General features: G+C 43.4%; 1 protein-coding gene and 1 long non-coding RNA gene across 3 annotated transcripts in view; one reads left to right on the top strand and one right to left on the bottom strand.

The window, feature by feature from the left end:
- The window catches only part of LOC122406936 (ankyrin repeat and sterile alpha motif domain-containing protein 1B-like), a 64,006-nt gene that overhangs the window by 34,646 nt on the left and 6,747 nt on the right, over nt 1-22,613 (bottom strand). Inside the window, exons 2-11 of one of the 2 annotated variants that reach the window (XM_043412796.1) lie at nt 15,682-15,762; nt 14,788-14,944; nt 14,549-14,694; nt 13,825-13,947; nt 9,263-9,489; nt 8,847-9,063; nt 6,299-6,526; nt 5,498-5,777; nt 4,635-5,336; nt 2-176 (exon numbers count right to left, since the gene is read on the bottom strand). In XM_043412796.1, coding sequence (XP_043268731.1) covers nt 2-176; nt 4,635-5,336; nt 5,498-5,777; nt 6,299-6,526; nt 8,847-9,063; nt 9,263-9,489; nt 13,825-13,947; nt 14,549-14,694; nt 14,788-14,944; nt 15,682-15,762 — 2,336 coding nt within the window. The remainder of the gene's footprint in view (nt 1; nt 177-4,634; nt 5,337-5,497; nt 5,778-6,298; nt 6,527-8,846; nt 9,064-9,262; nt 9,490-13,824; nt 13,948-14,548; nt 14,695-14,787; nt 14,945-15,681; nt 15,763-22,613) is intronic. The other variant, XM_043412797.1, reaches the window with a different exon arrangement.
- Nucleotides 126-3,987, top strand: LOC122406939 (uncharacterized). The gene is made up of 3 exons (XR_006260112.1): nt 126-613; nt 1,555-1,815; nt 2,028-3,987. It is a non-coding gene; the product is annotated as an uncharacterized lncRNA (long non-coding RNA).

Below are 22,613 nucleotides of genomic sequence, written 5' to 3' on the forward strand. Positions count from 1 at the left end.
CCTGCAAATGGCACGTCACCGAAGTACTCCTCGACGTTGTCCGTCGACATACTCTTGTCCGAAAGTGATACGCTCGAAAGCGAACCGCTCGAGGCGTCGAGTGATCCACCCGGTGGAAATTGCAGTAGATCCTCCTCGGTCTCGGTCTCCATGTCTCGAGAGCGTCTCTTGTAGACCTGCGAGCACACATATCACAGAATCCCATGGATCTTCGTATCACTGCTCTATAAAATTCAAGTTATTTCGTCACGCTTTTTTGTTTATCTCAATTTCTTCATATAAATATGAACGCTTTATCACGCTAATTACTTCTACGAATAGTTTTTTTGTCAGTTGGAGCGTACTCTTTTGATGAAAATTCGAACGATTTATTATTTCGATTTTTTTCGGTATTATCTGGTTTTTCATTGTTTTCCGATCATATTTTGTAAATTATTCTTCTCTGCCATTTCATATGGAAACTCATTGCGAGAAGAATAAATGGCTCCAAAGTATTTTTCACGTGATTAAAATTGTGTTGTGACCAGTTGTGATTTTCAGTGATGGAGCAATATTCATCGCGAATATTGTATTGTGGAGCAGAGGAGCGAGGGATAAAACTGGAAAAAGGGAGGTATGAATATTTGGTGGAAAACATTTGCAAAGGGCTAAAATAGATGTAAAAAATATTTGGTTGAGCGACGAAACAGCAATTTTGTGTCGTCGCGCGTGAACGAGTTGGCGTATTAAAAAAAATTAAACAATATGAAGTGACGGTGATGGGGCATTTTGATGTACGTTTTTGCGGTCGACAATTTTCCAGATTTATCGTAGCGGAAAGAAAAACGTGAAAAAATATGTGCAACCGTCTCGCAACACACACTCATACGAAATATATCGGTTGGCGAATGAAATTCCTGATTTAAAATGCAAATTTATTGAAATGGAAGTGCTCGTGGTGGCGCGCAAAAATCATTACGACACGGCTAACTTGGTGCAAATATGGACTGTGTTTGATGACGAAGAGGCAACCGAGCGGCAGCAAAATTCGCTACTTTTACCTTTATTTTCCAACGTTTCTCCCCACCCCCTCTTTCTCTTTTTTAACGATTTTGCCTGCCCCCCTGTCGCTCGAGTCCACTCGTGTAACGCATCAATTCTCTTCCCGTGATCGCAACATTTCGTTATTTTTACTATTCGTTCCGGCAATAATAAAAAATTTCCGAGACAATAAACGCTTATAAGCGATGCAAAAAAAATTGAAAACATTTTCAGAAAAAAAAAAACGATTCACCGGTGACGTCGGGAGGCCAGAATTTCCGCCATAAAAAACAAATAACTGTTGTTTCATATTCCGCGTAGAATATGAACGGACAGACTTCCCAACAGATTTTCCATCCAGGAATTTTCCACACCCTCAAACAATAGCGAGGTTTGAATTAATATTTTGAGGTCGCAGCCCAGAGCTCGAGAAACTCCTCGTCATTGAAACTTCGCGCGGTTTTTCCCTGTCACATTTTCTATAATTCAGAATACTTCCTCGTTTAAAGAGCAGATTTACTGAACCTCCTCCAGTTTCAGGGCAGAGAAAAGGAGCCGGCAGAAGAAGAAGAAGAGAAGGGAGAGGGGTGAGGTGTGACCTCACACCCGCTCGGCGTGTACACCACTAGACATACCACAGAGAAGATGCTGATGCGGAAGCGAAGTCAGACAGGCATAGACGGTGAAGCCAAGGGCTTCATTATTCAAAGGGTGTCAGGCGTCTTGCGTTCTGCCGGTCCGCTGATCGCGTGTTAAGTTAACGGGCCTCGCGCAAGAACCGTCACAGAGAAAACGGTAGGGAGTGTGGAAGAAAAAGGAGACGAGAAATTTTCCTTCCGGGGTGGACGATAAAATATACATCGCTTGTCATTTTCTAATGCATTCATTTTCCCGGATTATTTTTTTCGCCCCGCGCTCCTCGAAATGTAGCATAATTCCTCGGAAAGTTATTTGATTTCAATATTTTTCCAATGATTTTCTTATTGAAGGAAATTTTGAATTTTCAGTGACAGCCGAATGCGGGGACACTTTACTGGAGTTATTGAGCATGAAAATAGTTATCGAACAACATTCTCATCGAAAATGTTGCGTTCGCGTGAGGCACGCTTCGTTTAGAAATCCCTTTATCAAGGGCTTAAAGGAAAGTGTAAATTTACAATTGTCGGGCGAATAAGAGAGTGGGGAAATGAGAAGGAGTCGGTGGAGTAAGAGAGCAGACGATTCTCCTTCGGAATATGGCACACACGACGTAGAATTTTCGAGAAGACACCCCGAGAAAGGATCACTTTGGAGGAATCTCATCGGTGGCTGTGTCAAAAGTGAAGGATAAAAGATGGAGGAAGAGATGAACGCATTTCGAAGTGAGTGAGAGACCAGAGAGCTTTATATGCTCAGATTCATCGAGTTGGAAGGTTCCCAGTTCCAGACACGTCACGAGATACAGTAAAACCAGCAGAATATATACATGGCGCAGCTAGAATGACAAGAGCGGAAGCTCCGAGGAGGAAGAAGAGATGCAAATACATCGATGATCTTTCCATGCCGTGAGGACCCATAAAGTGCAGTACACACCGAAGGCATATAGAAGCAAAGTACCAAGAGTCTTTGCCGTACCGCATGCCTCCGTGCTTTCCGGTAGAGTAGAAAGAGAGATGGGAATTGGGAGGGAGCTTTCGGTAGCATGGATATCGCTTCGTATGTGCCCGGAAGGCGAAAACTTCATATATACTGTGAAAGGGAAGAAGACAGAGGGGGAGAGTGAGAGTGAGAAGCAACGTGCCTTTCGCAATACACACCCTTTCCTTCGCAGGGTTATATTCACTGTGCGATATTTCGTGGAGCGTGTACCAGCCATGAGTTCGAGAATGGATGGAGAGATTTGAAGGAGAAAGACGTGTGCGTATGAGGATTGCGGCCTCTTGTGGATCCGTATGAACATATGATGAAGCGTGTGTTGCTTGTATCACATGTTCAAGAGCACATACACTTCGAGGCATGTCTTTGGTGAGCGCGCACCTCTCTCCTCTCTCTCTCATTCCAAATAGAAGGTGGGCTAAGAGGACCAAGATAAAAAGAGACGGATATCTCTGTGCAGGGAGATTGTGAATCTGTGCTGTGTTATGGATATCCGAAAGAGAGGCTTCACGTAAATGGAACTGTGAGCCACGAGCTACGAATCTGCAGTGGGGCTTGTAGAAAGCAGTCAATCTTACAGAAGAGCGATCACAGAATGATGCTGCAAACGGTGAAGCCTAGACTCTGTAAGCTTCGTCGTCAACGACGATGCAGAGAGAAAGATAGAGAGAGAGAGAGAATCAAGCGATGGGGAGGATACAAGCGTGACGAGTCTCCTTGTAAATCGCATCACAGATCAAACACGGAAGCTTGTATATTAAACGTAACATGGTATATATAAGGATTCGGTAGGCACACGAATGAGCGATCCTTCTGACGTTTCTATCCAAAACCTTCGCTCACCGGGTCAAACCACTTCTACGTCACTTCTCATAAGCATACACCATCTACGGATATAAATATTCATGGGGATGTGGCTTCGTGAAAAACATTCCGGAAAGACCTTCCATGAGGATCGACCCTTTCAACTGCAAGAATTGACTCCGGATGGTTACAACGAACAGAACTCAAGAATTTAGGGTCATTCGAATGTTGCTCAAACTGCAAAGTTATTTCTTCAGGCTCCGTTGACAGTGGCTGACAATGTTAAGAGCTGCGGCAACATCCTGACATTGAGTTTTAAAAAAGCTGTGACAGGCCCTGCTGCTGTATACGCGAATATGATCGTTTCCGGATTCTTGTACCATCTGTTCGCGTCGCTTTTGTGAAAGAGAGCCTTTTTCATTTTGTTATTATTTTCCCTATTGGTCTTTGTTAAAAATCGATTCTTCCACCCAATCTGAAGATATGATAAAGCAATGTGTTGAAATATAATGTTTTGAGAGAAAGGTCTCCACGTGTCCCGTTTACTTTCTTCTAATCCACTAAAAGAAGCTGCCTTTCCTTAGTTCATGAAAAGTGGTGTCCTTGAATCGTTTCAGCTTCGGCCACAACGGTTATTTTCAAAATCTACTTATATCAGGAACTTTAATTGCAAATGAGATGAAATTTTATGAAATTGCACCTTCATCCCTTCCTCGTGTTGGCTAAAAGGAACTTCTATTGGGAAACATCATGGGGGCGTGGTTTAGCAAATTAACTAGGAATGAGGGTCCATTATTGATATACATGGTTATAGAAACACCCAGGCAGCCACTGGTTTGGAGCAGTTCAATATTTGGCCACCAGAGGGTCAGGGTGACACTTGTGAGTTCCCAATATAGCAATTAACCTTAAAGACGGGTCTGGTTGAAATATCTCCACTTGGAAAATTCATCGATATTGTGCACAAATTTCGTGTAAAAAAGGTCGATTTCAACGTAAAAGCTCCCGTCCTTAACAGGTTAAACAACTAAGTTTCCTGAATCATGAAGATTCGTGGTATTAATTGAGCGGTAGAACAAATTTTCAGAATAAGTATGTACTGATTTCGTCCAAGACGTGGACCAAGTCTAGAATCAAATGTTGATCGAAATAAATACACTAGCAATACGACTTACCTGACTTAGCGGACGAATTCTATCATGAATGGATTTTTCCGCCTGAAGAGCCGAAGGCGGAGGATGATCGGGTGTCGGTGGTTGTACGTAGTGGGTGGGACTGGTGGGAAGCGTCATCTGGACGCGTTTGAGTCTTTTGTCGGTAGCCTCAAGAGTTTCGTTGAATCCATGCGCATCAATGGCTGCCTCCCGTATCTGATCCTCGAGTAAACTTTCCTGAGACGATTTCAAGGTGAGAAAAGCATTGGAAACGAAGATACGATCGTTCGCACCACCTCCGCCTTCGCTACACGGTGACTCGTCGACGCAGCCAGAACTCGTGTCGAGCTCGTAATTCTCATAAGCTCGTTCACAATGTCGTCGTAGTTTCCTTCGCGGATTTAATAGCTTGATCGGTCTATCACCGTACATGGAAGTTATGGCAACCGGTTCAACGTCAGGATCACGCCTTTCACCAGCGCTACTGTGACGAGATTTCATGTCGACGTACTGATCGACGCTTCTGGTCACGTGACGCAACTGATCACGCCGAGTCTGAAGCTGCTCGAGGTCAATGTGGCTACGGGCACCGCTACGAGCGAGGAACAAGTACTCGTAATTACTCGGACCCAGAGTACAGTCCGCGGATAGGGACATCTGGGTCTGAAGATGCGTCGGAGATACCGAAAGATTTCGCCTCGGTGGTTTCTTCGGGGGAGTTGGCTGAAAAATCAACGATCCGTTGCTTCTTTCATTCGGGCATCAAAGCTCATTGGCGAATATTTAAGAACGGAGGTTTGCGTCATTGCAGTGTTTCAATTTCAGGTTAAACATCAACGTAGAAACAATCACGAGGGACATAATATGATGAGAAATGTTTTTACCGAAACTTTACTGTTGGATGCAGAGCTGTGCTGAGAGCTGGATAGAGGTGCCATCGGCAAGTAAATGCCAGAAGTGCCGGAATCGTTGGGCAAACACCGTCTGTCCCTTGGGCTCGGTCCTCCTACGCTCGAGGAGGAAGAGACGCTCAGTTGGTCGGATTCCCTGCCACCTCCGTATCCCGGAGGCAATGTTAAGGACAGGTCTTCCGAGGCGTAACTGCCTTCATTGGTGATTCCACGTGGCGCCGGTGGAGTTTGATAAAGACCGCTGTCAGAACCCCTGAACAATCGAACGTGCAGTTTTTAATTGGACGCTCTTCCGCATCACCTGGTAATCGCTTGCACCAAGCCAGGCCCGTTCGGTACGCAAGTAAGAGGAGCGCGGTCAGCGAGTAATGAAACATTGGGACGCCTGTGTACTTACTCAGTTGTCTAGACATATTTCCAATGAAACAATCTCATTGCGGTGTTTTAGGTTGTTCAGAAAATCGAACCTTCGTGACTTATGATTCAATTTATAAAGATTTATAACAAACCACAATAAATAAGAGTTCACTAGTAAGCACAATCTGGCTACTGTTTTTAATTAGCTGTCAAAAACCACGATAAGCATAGCCAAGTGAAGTGTATCGCGTGATAGCGTCCAGCATGAAAGCAAGAAACCCCCAAAACATGGGCCGTTCAACAAAAGGGTCAAATGTCATAAATAAAATGGTATGGTCTTCCGTGTGGAAGAAGACAACAACAGAAATGCCTTAATCCGGTGGATGAAGCGCACACAGTGTATTGACGATTCCCTACCGTAGTGTATCTTTGGGTGATAGCGGTGTAGTGTTGCTTGTAATGTTTAGTGGCTTGTCATCGGGTGTTTGGTCGGAGCTTTCGAGAGTATTAATAGAGTTGAGTGTGTCTGACATGGACATGAAGACACTGTCGAATAGGGAGCTTGGATCTGAGAACTCGTCGGTCATCTGGAGCTGTCCTTTGTTGCTCATTCCGTCAAGCACATCGTATTCCAAATCGTCATCGCTGAAACGCCCAATCAGCCTTGTCAGGAGAATTTGACGAAAATTCGGTGCGATCTAGCCTAACAGTTGCACTGGACGGACGGCTGAGACGAATCTTTGCACGAAACTACTTCTCATTGGATTATAAAATAAACCAATTACGTCGTAGGAATATTCGACGATTATAATACCGGCGCGACTAAACAAAAGAAAAAATGTTGAAGGGAAAAGAATATTTTTCTTTTTCTCATATACTCGCCCGCTCGGTCCTAACGCTTCAGAGAATTCTCTGGCATCCCATATCAGATGGTTATTAGTTTTATGCTGAAACGCTGGCTAACATTTACATTGTTTAACGCGATGGATTCATTTCGAGGCAGAAGGTGAATAAACGTTAAGGGAGCGAGATTGCTGAAAGTCCGGCCAACCAATGCACTGATACCGGTACGGAAGTGTACTATGTGGCGTTCAAGAGGCAAAAGATGGTAGCGATGGTGGTGGCTTGGCAGCATATACCAGCGTATCAAGAGATCCTGGAGAGAATGAGAAAGAAAGAGCAAAAGAGAGAGAAAGAGAGCGGGAGTGAAGCCGAGTAGGATGTTTGACGGCAGTAAAATCCCTGCGTCTATCCATATCCAGATACTGGTATGTAGCAGGAGAGAAAACGGCGTTAGCAGAATCACGTAACGTTTGAACGCGAAGCGACGGACACATTGCTGCGCAACCACTGGGTTTACAGTAGCCCAGCTGGGGTCTCGCGAGTCTCGTTTTCTCTCTCATTCCCAATGAGAATAAGCGAGGGTGACCTGAGGCGCGCGCGAGGAGCGAGTGGTCGGCCGAACCAACCATCGGACTCCCACTGCCTACATCAGGAAAATTAAACCAAGCGAAGCGATGCTTAATACGCTGGGGTTGCTAGAGAACGAGGAAAAGAGAGAGAGAGAGAGAGAGAGAGAGAGAGAGATCGTGGCTTGTGCGTCAGGGCTCTTGCAGCAACTCGCTCGCAACCTTCCTCTTCCTCTCCAGTGTTTCTGCTGTTGCCGCCGGCCTGTTCCACCTTCGACTTCCCTTCTGGACCTGAGCATATATAGGAAAGCATCGTCGCCTGGCGTTATACAGGTCGACCACCGGGAGCAACAGCAGTAGCGCACACCAGTAGGGAAACCACGACGGTTCTCCGCCTTTTTCTCTACCTCAAACCTGCTCTCTTTTCGTACATCCAGCACCAAGCACTCTCGGTATACTCGTTCATTCAGCCCGCCGCTCGGCGCTCGTTCTACATCGGCTCTTTTGTTTGCCTACATCTCCCATATTAAACATGGCGGAAGAGCCGAATGAAGATGGAGATGAGGGAGGATAAAAAAGAAGGACGGACCGTTGAGAGAAAGGGAAAAGAGGATGGCGCATCCTCCCCCCTCGGCCCGGTATATCGACTGTTTCTAGAAAATATTACAAATCCAACCTTCGCTGGGTCTCTGAACGAGCCAGCTAAAAACCGCACTAAAAAATGTGAGCTGCTCGAAAGGGATGAGAAATGAGAAGGGGAAAGAGAATGAGCGAGATAAATAAAAAGACGGGAGCAAGAGAAAGAGAAAACCGAACGGGCTTTTCGTGATGTTACATTTTCCTGGTTGGATACATTTTTTTCTTCCTCTTTTTTCCCCCCTCCCCTTTCCCCCGCGTTCCTCCTACACTCCCTCTCTGTATGTATCCAGTGGGCGTAACATGCTCAGGGTGGGCGATGCAAAATGGAGATGAAGGTATATCCTCTGATTATATATTTCTACTTACGTATGTATAACTCTTTTCTTTTTATTAATCTTTCTGCGTATGTATGATGGTGTATGATGTTTGTTGATACGCGCCTACCGCTAAGTACTCAGAAGTTTTACATATATACAGTTTCGTGTTGAACAACGTTTTTGTTTTTTTCCATCAACGAGCCACCACCACCACCACCACCACAGAGCACGGCTATTCGCTTTGCTCAGTTACCTCGTCATCAGGTCTTACCTTAACGAGATGACTTAGCATTGTTCGCAGAACATTTTTTTAAATGTAAAAGTTGGAAAAAGTGTCTCATGTGTATATTGTAATGAGCATGTAACAAGTTTGGTTTGCTGTGGTTCTCCAGACTTGAGATTCACTGAAAAATCTTCTTTCACAAACGCAGCAGTATTTTCTGTCTCAGCTAGTGTAAATTTCTCAAACATGCGACCAGTTTCTCCGTGCTAATGTGTATTAAGTGTTGAAAAAACGAAATAGTGCATTGTGAGTTAATAGAAACGAGGTACAACTCGTCGGAGACAGAAGAAATCCATAGGGCGAATAAAAGTACTCACAAGGACATGACCGAAGTGCCGGACACGCGGCGATCATCGTCTCGCGGTTTGTGATAAAACTGCCACTGCGTAGGGGATGTTCCTTCGGTCGGTGACATGTCATCGCCAGGTCGAACATTTTCGTAGGGGCTGCCGAGGGAGTCGCCACCTTGGACCGGTATCGGTGGTAGGTTTTCGCTGTCAGCGTCGCTCTCGACGCCTGAGGAGGACCGATGTCCTGGGAAACACATTATTTTAAGGACTCGATGCAGTTATTCGTTGAGTAGGGAATAAAAGCGCGATAAACCGCACAGAGAACGCGTCGCATCAGCCATCACTAAAGTCAATAACATCTCGAGCGTAATAATAATAATAATAATAATAATAACGGAAGTGAAATTTTCACCGTGGCGTTAATTCTCTATCGGTGTTCTTACTTTTGATAACAGCCGTAATGTCGTGGGTGACGTGAGGTGGAAACTGACTGAGTAGATCGAGCACCGTATTCTGACGCGAGTCACGAATTCCGAGATCGACACCACGATCAAGAAGAGCACGTACGACCTCCATCTTTCCACAAAGAGCAGCTTCGTGCATTGCCGTACCGGCTGAAGTACGGGTATTAACGTCGACGCCAGAAGCCAAAAGAACTTCGACGACGGCTCTATTATTTTCATGTAAACAAAGAATATTCCCGTTCAATAGATTTCCATGACGTTTCCTCCTGGCGCACGTACTTTCAATTTCCCCGGTATAAAAAAAGAAAAAAAACGTTACTTTCCACCCACGGTTATTGGTTTATTCGATTCAACATTCTTCTCGCAGGCCTGATAATGTTTATAGAATTACATTGTGTGCGATCGCGGTAACGGTTTTTGCACGAAGCAGAGAATAATAAAAAAAAAAAAAAAAAAAAAAAAGATATATATTTGCGGAATCGCGAACGGGCATTCTACAGAATCCATGTGAATCGTACGAGAGTGTATGATGTATGGAAGATATAATATAGCGACAGGCATCGAAATGGATGACCTCTGTACCCGTGTTGGGGTAATGGCGGACAGTCCAGGAACCACGGTGTTGAACCGGCGAGGAATATATATTGAGATAGAACATCACGAGGAGGAAATATAATGCCAGCGGCAGTGAATCAAGCAGCGGGAGAGAAGGTCAGCCATCCATCGAGCGATAGGATTGAAGCCGGGATCGGATTCGCGCGATGCACCTATGTTGTTGTTACCGTACCATAGGGGTATTTGTACTGGCTTACCAAGAGCAGCGATATTGAATCCGATAATTGACATTACCCACGTCGCCTCTGGCTCTCAGTACTTGATATAACTCCCACCCTCCCTCTCTCTCGCTTCCCATTGCATCACTCGATGTATCTCTCTCTGCAGTTGCTCTCGTATATCGACGAACCAACGAAACGAACGCGGAGGCGTTTAGTTTGTCGACATACATCAGTGTATACGTATGTATAGAGAACCGATGCTTTACAAATATTGAAAATCCTTTTACCGTAATTCGTGCACCCGAATTCTCATTTCCTCAGTTGAGATCCCGTACTCGGCACATGACACGTGGGTCTACTGTTTTGTAAGAATCGTGGATGCATCTGCGAACTCTTAGAAAGTGTCTGTGAGATGACGAATCCGAATGACCTAAGATTGACACGAATCTTGGGGCCTTTCACTAGAAATTGTTCTTCAATACCTCGACGACTGTTCAAGTTCAAACCGGCAGTGACGATTTTCATTCGAAACCGGAAGGAACTTGGGCTCGATAATGCAGCCAGCAGTGAGCTCCGAGATCGGTGCTTAGTCAGAGATTGTGTCAGATACGCTGAAGCAGTCTCTCGGCTGATGAATCCGCCGAATCTCGGTCATCAAAACTGTTCCGCTTGACAAAAGCTTTCCAGGAGCGAAATTCATGCCAATTTAGTGTCGAAGCATAGCTGTTTCTGCCGGGGAGTTAGTCCAAACCAGGATGTACGGGAATGATCGTTAGTGACGAGGGAGCAAGAGGGGGGGAGAGAGAGAGAGAGAGAAAGGAAGCGGCGAAATGCCGGCTGGATGCAGTTCCTCTCGCAATTTCATCGAATCGCAAAACCGTAGAATGCTTACACTGGCATCAACCCAACTGTATCGGGATGCGATCAGAGCATTATAAGCGAGGCGTTGCTGAAACGATTATTGCAGCAACGGACGCCCCGAATGCGTAACGTCGAAAGCAATCGGCCACCTTGCGCGAGTGTGCGCGCATGTGTTTACACAGATATCGATGCTCGTACGTGTTCGAGAGAGGATACACGCGAATTGGACGATTGCTTTTGACGTATATACACACCTAAATGCGATACCGTAGTATAATACGTAAAAACATGGTCTCCAAACCTTTGCGTCTCTCTCTCTCTCTTTCTCTTGCTCGTCCCTGCCTATTTTCCCGCGATCACCAGCAACGTCCGAGCTCCCACTGCCTGCTTCATTCGCACAACTGGTTCGTAGCCGATTACTGTATGTAACGTGTGTAGTTTCGCGGCACGATTTCGATTTGCTGATTTAAATTGGCACGGGAGATTATTTTAAAGGCTCGCTCCCTCAGATTATCTATCGTACACAATGTACAACAATGTGCAACGAGAATGACGAGTGCTTAACGCCATTTCCGCTGTATCGATGATCTCCGCTACTATTATACATGCGCAATCAGGTCTGGACGTAAAACAGATACGCGCGTAACCGGTGCTATCCGTTGGAAGTAATTTTCAGCCTTTCGGAGACAATTCCAATGACAAAATGCACGAGAAAAGTTTGCAAAAGGGAATCCGGCTGTTAAAATGAACCCCTTTTTGTTCGAGGAAATTTCATTTCTGACAAAATCTTGATTGAATTTGATTCTAGTTAATGAAAAAATGTGATCGATCAACATCGTCTTCGTCACTGGTTCGTTCGATCACACGGATGTAAATTTCATCGCGTCAAGAAACATTGTCGTTCTTTGGCAGCTTAAGTACAATTTTTAGAGTGAAGACGTAATTACAACACAAAATATCGAGTAAACAGCAGCCTTCTTCGTTTCGTTTGTTCCTTTTTTCTCTTTTATATCTGTATTTCTGTGTACATATCCGAACTAGTAAAAGGCAGTTTGACTATCTTCACTGTCAACACCAATCGACAACGTTAATACTCAATTCAAAGAATGAACCATCTATCAAAAAACAAGTTTCTTTATTTTATAACATCTTTTAAACACCGGCCATGTGGCAGGTATTCGTGGTGTTCCCTTGAGAATTTCTTTCAAGCTGGAAAAAACGAAGGGCCCCTAAACTCTTTATTGCCAACTCGAAACTTTTAAGCAATTCTTCGAATACGATAAAAGAAAAGCTTTTGGGCTGCACACAGAATAATGGACGGATTCACGATAACAGGGCTTCGACGCTGTGCAATAAGTGATGAAAAATGAAATTTCGTGGCAACAGCCCGAAAAAAGTAGAATGCAAGATTTCTCACCGAATTTAACAAGGTGTATTATTACCCTTATTGATATTGGGTTATTCGGAAGAAACTTCATAGTCCATTACCAAAGACATCGTCCGGTAGCTTGCACCCGGAGAACGGATCTGTCGTAGTACCTTCGTCTCCGGTAGTGTGTGTCGGTGTGTGCGTCGGTGTGAGAGAGACGGAAAGCTCGAGGGTCGTTGAGAGGGCTTCTGTGCGACGGCTCCGCACGTTCACAGCCAATATCTTGGGTTAGGAGAGATGCAACGTCTCGTGTCTAATGCGATTCTCCTAATAGGAGAGCGATCAGGATTTCGCGCGAGCGAGCACGTCGTCGACGTCGTCGCCGTCTTTGAGTACATAGAGCTCTCTCTACCTCGGCGAACCTGCTACGATCCTATGTGCCGTCTCGTACATATTCGCGTATGTGTGAACACCCGCCCGCGCGCGCATGTACACACAGACCTACGAAGGTACATGACGGTTGTGATGCAACCTCTGTGAAATCCGGTATGGGCTCTGGGAATTTCGACCGGTTCCAATATAGTTCAGGCTCATCGCCTAGAGGACGAAATCGAAGTGCACAGAGGATCGAGATGCTTGGATTCCACTCTGTATCCCCTGTGCAGGATTATGCAGTGCCCTCTCTCGGATTGTTCCTAACCGTCTCAACTGCGCACAGGTCAACGCCATTACCCTCAAGGCTAGTAACTCGTTGTAAATTTTGAGGAATAACGTTGATTGAGGTATGGGCAAAAGTACATTTGGGAATGAGCTACTTCGTAGTCGTGGACGAGAGAATTATACTTGCAAAATTACCGACGAAATCATCGTGATTGAGGAATTATGAAGAGTCCTTGAGATTGGTGTTGAACGGTAGTCTATGAATATAAAATAAAATTTCTGGTGTGGTTCGATCTTCATTTGACGAAGATCTTCATCGGTTGTTTTGTTTATTTTTGTTTTATATTTGTCTAGTAGTTTTCGAAATATTAAAAGGCTCGCATAATTGACTGTTTTGTTGGTGATTGTTTAGTGATCAAAGCGAACGTGTCGATGGTAATTATTTTTCAGTGAGTAACCGAACTAAAAATAAAAATAAAAAAAAACACATTTCAATAAATTCTTCAACCTTTAAGCCTGAATATCTTGTAAATGGTTAGATTAATGAAAAAAGTGTAAGAGGCCTTTTTTGTAGAGCGTTCAATTTCCTACAAAAATGTATCGGAGGGATCGGCTTAGCAATCGATTTAAGATGAAATATGGTCGTTTTTATATGAGACTGAAATGAAAATGTAAAACCGTGATGCGGAGGATCTTCCCCTTAATACTAAGAGCTCATTTTTAGTGAGTACTTTCTAGAGGTGGCTAAGAACTAGTTTTTCTGTGTCGAATCCAAAAAAAAACCAAAGCCGATTTTTTTGACCCACCCTATTGATGAATAACTGAGTTCGCAATCACACAGTTGGCTTAATTACTCACACGAATTTATTTATTACCTGTGACCATTTCGAGAGGCAAGATGAAGCGGGGTATGAGGAAAAATCAGAGACGATGAAGAACTGCGCAATGGTTCAATGAGCTCTGGATGAGTTCGGACTAATAGCTGCACGGTTTCCAGTCTGAAAAACAGAAGGCATCGCCATCGAGCAACGAATCATAAATTTCTGTGAATAGACGATTATTCTGAATTGAATAGTAAAGTCGTAAAAATCAAGGAGTGGTGAGCACAGATCGAGAGGGAAGTACTTTTTTGAATCGAACTATTTCTGACCCCGAGAGTCGTACAGATTTATAATCTAGTGGTGATAATTATTTTTCCGCTCCATGTGCACGTGTTTCATTCGCTCCAGAGCAGGGGAGTTCTGCCAACATAGTGGTGCAGCATTTTGACGTTTGAAAAATATTGTGATATGTCGATAAATATCCCTTCGGGTTCGACCCTTCCTTTTGCAACACTTGAATGCGCTTTTTTCCGTGCTTTGCCTCTTAATATGTGCCCAACAGCCGTTTCAGGCCTCCTATTGGATGACCTTTACGCGAGGTTTTGTAGGGAAAGTGCACGAAACGCAATATATTCGATCGTTTCGAGGGCACCTCAGCAATCTTCGGTAAAACTACCCTCCTCTTTTCATTTCGAGGCAAGTTTTTCAATTTTTATTCATCCATGTGTACACTTGCATTATTCGTTAGAATTTTTTCAATTTGAACGCAAATTTTTACCTTCCATATTGGGCGGCAAGGTCGAGAGCAGATTCGCCCCGGCTGTTGCGGATGCCGGGGTCGCATCCGTACTGCAACAATTGCGCCACCACTTCCGTGTGGCCATACTGGGCAGCACAGTGCAACGCTGTCTCGTTGTCTTTGGTCTGGAATAGCCGCGAAAACACAACGAAAATTTCATACCCTATTTGACGACGGTGCAGCAACGATATTCACTGCAACATTTGTTAAACACTCACCGCAAGATTGACATTTGGCACTGAAGGTCCCTGACTGAGTATTAATCTCACGATCTCCGCGTCGCCTGCCCAGGCTGCCAAATGAAGTGGCGACGAACCTTTCGCGTCGACTACGTTTGTCGAGGCTTCGTATTGCAATAAGAGTTTCACGATGTCCCTGAAAATTAAAAATCAAACGAATACCGTGCGAGTGAGTTCCATGAGCCCGTGAGCGAAGGCAAGATGACTGAAGTCGAACACAACAAAATAGGTCACCAACCCTTTTTCCACAAAATGAAATTGATTTCTTGTTAACTTTCAACTCGTCGCACGATTTTAGTGCACTTTCAAATGTTTATTTAGCACAGTTTTTATTGTGCAGTTTGTGGCTCAGAATGGAAATTGAATATTGAATCGGAAAGACATTAAATTCACCAATTAACTCCTGCTGAATGTTGACATGGACTTGGCTCCTTCAAAAGAAATTCGAACTTGCTCTAAATTAAAAATTAATTTAAGAATAATTCCCTATGAAAAAAATCAATTTAAGAATAATTCCATAAGTTTCTTACAAAAATGAGAATTCCTTTCTCAGTATTTATTGCAAAAATTTGAAGCCGAATATCATAAAAACGGTTAATCAATCTGTGCAGATTTTTTTTTAAAAATGAAATAAAAACGATTAGAAATTTTAAAAAGTTGCCGATACCGTAGCGACTGCGATGACGTCGCAATAAACTTGCGGTAGAAAAAAAACCTGACCGAAATGTTTTCTCGTCTCTAAGAAATGAATCGACAATACATAATCAATATTATCGTTATCCTCTAAAAAAATTTCTATACAACAATGCATCCTCGAGCGTTCAGAACTTCTGTAACCACTCAAGTGCGTGGAAAGATGTGTGCTCAACGTACTTGTGTCCATTCAGGGCAGCGTGATGGAGAGACGAATATCCACTTGCATCTTGCACGTTAGCTCCCGGTCCTCGACGTAAGCTGCAAAAAAGTAGAAGGAAAACATTCTTATCAATACGTTGCGAATCCGACGCCCAACAAGCCCACTGCCTTGTAATAACACTCGCACACCATTTCTGAAGTTCAAACAACCAACAAGTTCATATTCAGAAAATCCACGTGATCTAATTAAAGTTGTAACTTTGCCTGGACCAATGCGGATCTCCGGATGCTGTTAAGAGCTGTCAAGGGTTCCGAGTGACAAAAAACAAGAGAATTCTAGGACTCCGAGTCCCAGTGTGACTCCCGCGTGTGTCGAATTCATTCGTCATACATTAATTTAAACGAACTGCAGAACTCGAGAGAATAAAGTCTCTTGACCCCATCTAAGTTAGCAATTCGCATAAAGCCCAATTGCTCCCACACTCTCATGTTGTATAGTCTTAACGACGTTTCTTCTACAGTTGCCAGCAATTCTGGCGATGTCCGCTCGTTGAGACGGAGCGATAAGCAGGCAGAACGAAATAGAGAAAGAGAGAGAGAGGAAGAGACAGCAAGAAGGGCGGATGGGGGGCGGGAGTGAGAGGAGTACGAGCCTCATTTCCGCAATCAAGAATTCATGTTGACTCATGGTAACTAATATCTTAGTGTGCGACGAGTTTCTCGCGGTCTCAGCGCTCTCGCCTGAGAAACTCTGGCGAACATATAGTTAATATAAATGATTGAGTACCAGAGTTCACGATTACGCTGGCAGGCTCCGTACTCTGGTGTGCGTTTCTCCTCGTCTACGCCAACTCATTTATGAGATTTCAATTGTTTTAGCAGGCATTGTAATCACGCTTATTTCATTATCACTATGCGCGTAACAATGTACAAAAGTCACTCGCGATTGCTCTTACAATTCCTGCGATAAAAATCAAGCTCCATTCATGTGACGAAGAAAACAAAACTGACCCACTCTGCTCCTGGTGATTGGCACGCATCAAGCGACATCGACGCGTCCTATCATCGTCAAAGGCACGCCAGAACTTCCCGGTATGATTGGATCGGGGATCGACACAACCGAAACTTATGCTCACACAACATTAGCAAATATTTCATCGATGATCCTAAACCCCCCATCACCATCCTCCCAGGATATTTAATATCCCTGTCGACACATGTTATTATTTTGTCTCGATAAACGAGCTATTGTGTTGTTGCGTCAATTGCTCGACTCCGCCCAACTTCATGAGCCCGATAAAGCGTTATGGACAAACTACGGATCGTCGCGGGGACACACCGAGGAGGAAAAATATCCCGGGGATATATACGAGCCCCCAACTCCCTCGGGAGCGAAACCCCTGTCTCTACACACCGCACTGAGTAACACAACTCGTGTTTGCTCGCGACTTCTGACCCCTTTACTCCAACTAAAATCCACTATTCAAACCGCACACTTTCTCTCAGACTATCCATCCACGTCTTTCTCCCATGACCCAGCACATTGAATTCTACAAATACGACGAACCCTCGTCTCTCCGGCGAACATACACGCGGAAACATCGACTCTGCCGTATCCAAGTGCCTTTATCGCACGCGATCGATTTAATTGGAGGAGCCTGGAAACCAGGCGAGGGGCCGAAATAAAATATGCTGACGGCAGGTTATGTAATAACGACGTTTATGTAATAAAGCCTCCATGGAGATGGATTCATCTCGCGTTGTTTGTTGCCTGTCAATTATTCAGTGTATACACTTGTGTGAGACACTCGTCAATATCACCGTTATTGGATCAACATTGGGCACCCTGTATTTACTTGAAAAATGCAATGAAGTGGTGCGAGTTCGCCTCCTGAGGAGCGATTCTGCGCAGCCACAAATCCACAGAAAAATTGCTACGATCACTCCGCTTATCGGATTATGAGTCGTACCTGATGTACTTAGGCCTTCCGACCTTCTTCAGGTCAAGCTCAGTCACTCTGGTGCGTTTACGAGAGTATAAAAAAGTATAAAAACGTCAAAATATAATGAGGTGAAAAAGATTTTTCGGTGGGAAAGAAAATTTAGGAAAATTTTCCGGTTTTATTCTTCTCATGATGTCTTATCATTCTTTAATTCCACGACAAAAACGTTATTTTAGAAGCAGGTTTTTACGTTGTTATGTGCTATTAAGGTTCTCATTTCGCTTCCATCTTTCAAAATCCTCTATAACCGAAATATTTTGTTGACAAAAGTGAATCGATTATTTGAGAAATACTTCAAAATAGAAATAATATTTAGAAAACTAAAGAGGCAAAGCTGGAATTGGGGAAAATTATTCCATCGGCGACAATCGCAGGAGCTTCACAGTCGTTGCTAGACTAGTCTTAAGGAAGTTGAAGCTGTACAGTCATTTTTTTTACCCAAAAGTTATGACCTGTACCTTTCAAAAGTTAGGCCAATTTACAGTTTGGCAATGTTGCATACACTTTAAAGAAAAGTTGGAGAAAAAAAGACGAAAAACTGGTGAAAGCTCAGTCGAAAACACGAACGGTGACGATCCTAGCCTCAAAAAACTGCACGGGAAACAGATTATTATTAATATAATCTCAGCAAATCTCCTAATAAATCTGAAAAAAATTGACATTATTCAGCAAGCCTTGCTCATGTTGCCCAAAAAATTTCATATTTTTAGCATCATTTTTAACGGAGATATCACTGAATGTGTCTTGACTTCCATAAGATTACATGTTATTTGGCCCAAATTGTTATTGATTTTTCTCAGCAACGACGCTCCTAAACTGTCTGAAAATTTAACTGATTTTTTTTTACACTTCACTTTATAAGATGCAATCGGTTCAAAAGCGATGACATCATTTTCATTCTAATGCCTCAACCTCCTTAAGTTCCATTTCAGAAAATTTCGCTTGGCGAGGTTCAAAGGTAAATTAGTATGTTTCTCATAACGAGTGAAGTTCGCAGGGTTAAAGTTCATCGCAGTGTTGAATCAAGTCCATTAATCATTATTTGGGATCTGAAGTCTGAATCGGCGATAAAACTCCAACGATGTTGAACACTAAAAAAGTCATCAACGGAAAGTTAAATCCCTCTTTACATTTCACCCGCGCAAATGACAATACCTTAACAGTTCACACACAAAAAGGTTTTTCAAGCATCAAGCAGTGGCGAGATTACCCAATTTTTACGTGGAGCTCGAATACGACAGCACTAGGGTGGTTTCAATAAGAGTGACGAAGTATCCTCGACTCCATCGATATCGAACTGTTACATATCACCAGTAATAACGTCCTGAAGACAAATAGGAAATATTATATTTGCAGGCCCCTTCAGAGTCTCGCGATTGTGTCATTTTTATTCCCAAATCAACAAATAACATTTCATAAGGATCTCGAAATAAATATGAGAATCTCACAATCGTCACATTTCGGCAAAGAAGTGTGGATGACTTTGAACTCGTTAGGGGTTTAACTCCCCCAAACCTCGTCATCAAGCTCGATGTGACTTTGCTCTTGCGAAGTTAAAAAAACCGAAGAAAATCGTCCAAAAGGGAACGACCTGCGTCGCCTGGCGGCTTATTTCTTCTGATCTATTGTAACGAACATCAAAACGATTCGTGAATGAATGCCAATGCATTCGACGAGAGCTTTCGTCACGGGTGCGTACACCGAATGAGAACGAACAAAAAAAGGCGAAACGAGAGGGCGCTGAGAAGTTCTCGGCGCTCGTTGTTGCTGATAAAAACGTACGATTCTCTCGTCCCTCTCTCTCTCTCTCTCTCCGGCTTCCTCTGGATAAAATAACGGTACATCAGACGATAAATTTGTACGCCCCCCGTGCAAATCACTCGGGACGGCACGTGCTCTCTCTTGTCGCAGCTTCTCGCGGGGTGTGCATCTCCCATGTACGCGACTATATACTTATTCGTTGCGGCACTTCTTCCAAGTTTGTCGATGCCTCTTTGAATATGTGTATGCCGAACAACCGGCCTAAGTTCTCGAGTGGCAGTCTCTCATTTCATCCTTCTCTGCCTCCCTCCTTCCCTCTCTATCTCCTTCATTCTGCGTGTGTTTGTTTTACGAGTGCACACAGCCTCCCCCTTGCACGTTGACGATTCAACCTGATACTCGACACGCTCGCATTAAACTGTACACAATCTGGGAGGGGAGCAATCCTTTCGGGTGCAAGTTCGTCACTCCGGGTGATCTCGTGTCGACGGAACTTTTTCAACGACGAATATTTTAACAATTTTAATAATCCGGAGTTCGAAAATGTAGTTCAGAGCCAAATGGAACAATTCGTTGAATTTTCGAGATTTTTTAACTCCATTGCCGACTGGAAGGAAGCGTTGGCTCTCCTGAGGCCTGGGCTCGAATAAAAGAAAAGTTTGTGCAAATATCTTCGAAGGATTACTCTGAAACGCTGAAACGAGACGACTCGGAATGAATGCGGAAACACTCTTTTTCGTAATAAAGTGGATATTCATAGCAATAATTCAATGCGACTCTTGAAATTCAGTACACTTGTTAAATCCTCCCTCCGTACGTACACTTTCTCCTGTTTGAAGATTGGATTTAAAAAACTGTACCTTTTCATAAGGCTCGTAAAAATACCTCCCGCCCGTTTCAGGAACGAGAAAGCATTGCTCTTCTCCTTCCTATCTTTACTTGTGTGGGCCCGTGTGTGCGTGCACACACATTCACACATCATGTTGATAAAGAGTATGTGGGCACTCCAAGGTTGAGTTGGCGCAAGGGTGACTTTTCGTCGACTGCAGCAAGTGTCGTCTATACGTTATAAAGAAAAGGGGACGTTTGACTCTCTTTCATTCATCGCACTGCCACAAGCCACTCGTCCGAGTTCCTTAATTAAACTCTGAAGATTGTCAGTAAAAAGGACATCAGGCTGTCTCTATACTGCGGCAAAAACTGTTTCCTCCCTTCTCAGACTCGTATACAAACAATGAGTGCCTTTACGCACTTGTGAGGATCTACGAGAGTCATTCATGCACTCTCCTGGGTTATTTTTCCTTCGTTTTTTCTCCACGAGTACTAAAGACGCGATAGCGGTTCCTCGCATGGACAATTGGCTACACTGGAGACAATTCGTTAATGAATCTGAAACTGGTGTAAGCTACTCTTTGTCAGCGGTTTACAGGACATCAAATTTCTGAGTTACGTCGTAGGGACGACGCTGAAGTTTCCAACTTTGGAGTTCAGCGAAATGAACGAAAAAAAAACATTTGTAATTTACCAATTTTTATTTATTTCACGAAGTGTAACGGTGCAGATTGAAAAACTACGAATTAAAAATTCGGCAGGGAACGAAATTGTAGAATTACTGGAATTATTCGGGGATTTTTTTAGATCAATTCGTTGGACTCGAACGTTGCAGACTTCAGCGTCATTTATAAATATGTATATAAAAAGTGTTAGGCCTCTAAAATACACGCTTAAAATGCACAGACACAATTTTTTAAATATTTTTTTACCCAGTTTTCGTACAGAAAAATGACGGAGAAGAGAGGTCCAGAAAAAAATGGGTGTGCCCTATATTGATAAAATCTCTGGAATGGATAATCGAAGAAAAAAAATAAAAATGTTTTTAGATTCCATGGGTAGCGCATATTATACGATTTTTTATTTTTTCAAAAATCACAAAATGGCGAACATTTTTCCAAAAACTAACTACGAAAAAGCACGTTTTTCTCATCGTTTTTTGCACAATAAAATAGTTCCACTAAAAATTTCAAAATTCGTATGATATGCGCTACAGCTATAGTCACAAACGTCGTAAAATTTTGGTAAGGATCGGTTGAATATTTTCGGAGATTTTATCAACGCGCCGTCCGAAAGCGTAATTTTGAAAAAAACGCGTTTAAACAAAGGCAGGTACGCCTTGCCACATTGGACGGTGCGTATTAGCGCGCGCAGACAGCCGAATAAGAAAGCCGATATTTATAAAATTTTAATATGATATTTTTAAATATACATACTTTAGAAAAAAGCAATTAAAAAAAAATCGATTTTTTGAAAATTCTAATTAGGGTAGACCTCTTAATTTTTACTGATGTACGGGCACATGCGACTAATCGTATCCGAACTTTCATTGCGCGATGCCGATTTTAAGGGCTCTGAGATAAATACTTGCAACGGGTCCCCGGATCGGATCTCGACTAAAACACGCGAATGGAGATTTGAAAATCTTTCCAAGTGATTCTGCAATGCTGTATGTAAGCCCGGGGCGTTTGGATTTCACCTCCATAAATTTATGGCCAAAAACTCCTCTCTGTGATGCATGTGCGGTCTGCAAACGGCTTCGGGTGCTTTCCGTAGACAGTTCTCATTGTGCGGATGGTAAACTTCTAACCGAGGTCCAGCTGGCCCATTGCATCACGACGAAGAAGATGCTCACTTTGTCGGCAAGACAGACGGGGTTAGTCAAAAATCGAGCGCATCGACAGGGTTGTCTACAGTTTCTTCTAGCTCTCGGTATAATAAAATGCCAAAGAAAATCGAACGCTTGATTTGAATTTTGTCAAGTTGAAGCCTTCTGATGTCTGGCGGGAGAGAAATTTCTTCTCACTTCATTATTGTCTTGCCCTGAATTCTCAACTATTAACCACTCCAGCATCTGCCGAAATTTGACAATACGCCGAGGGACTCAAAAGTTTTTGATTTTTTCCATTTTTTCGGTCCGAAACTCCAAAATGCGATCGGACGCGATCGCAAAAGCTCCGCTGACCGAGTTTCATTTTTATATTAATTATTTGCACACTTTGTTTGATGTGCTCTTTTGATTTAGCAAATTTTGAGTTAAGATTCGTAATCAGCGACCCCAAAAACCCTTAAAATAGCAAATTTCAAATTGATTGCGCGCTTGGAAAAAAGCGAGTTTTCATAGTACGAGCTCCA

Source organism: Venturia canescens, chromosome 2, assembly GCF_019457755.1.
Source record: "Venturia canescens isolate UGA chromosome 2, ASM1945775v1, whole genome shotgun sequence".
NCBI classification, from domain to species: Eukaryota; Metazoa; Arthropoda; class Insecta; order Hymenoptera; family Ichneumonidae; genus Venturia; species Venturia canescens.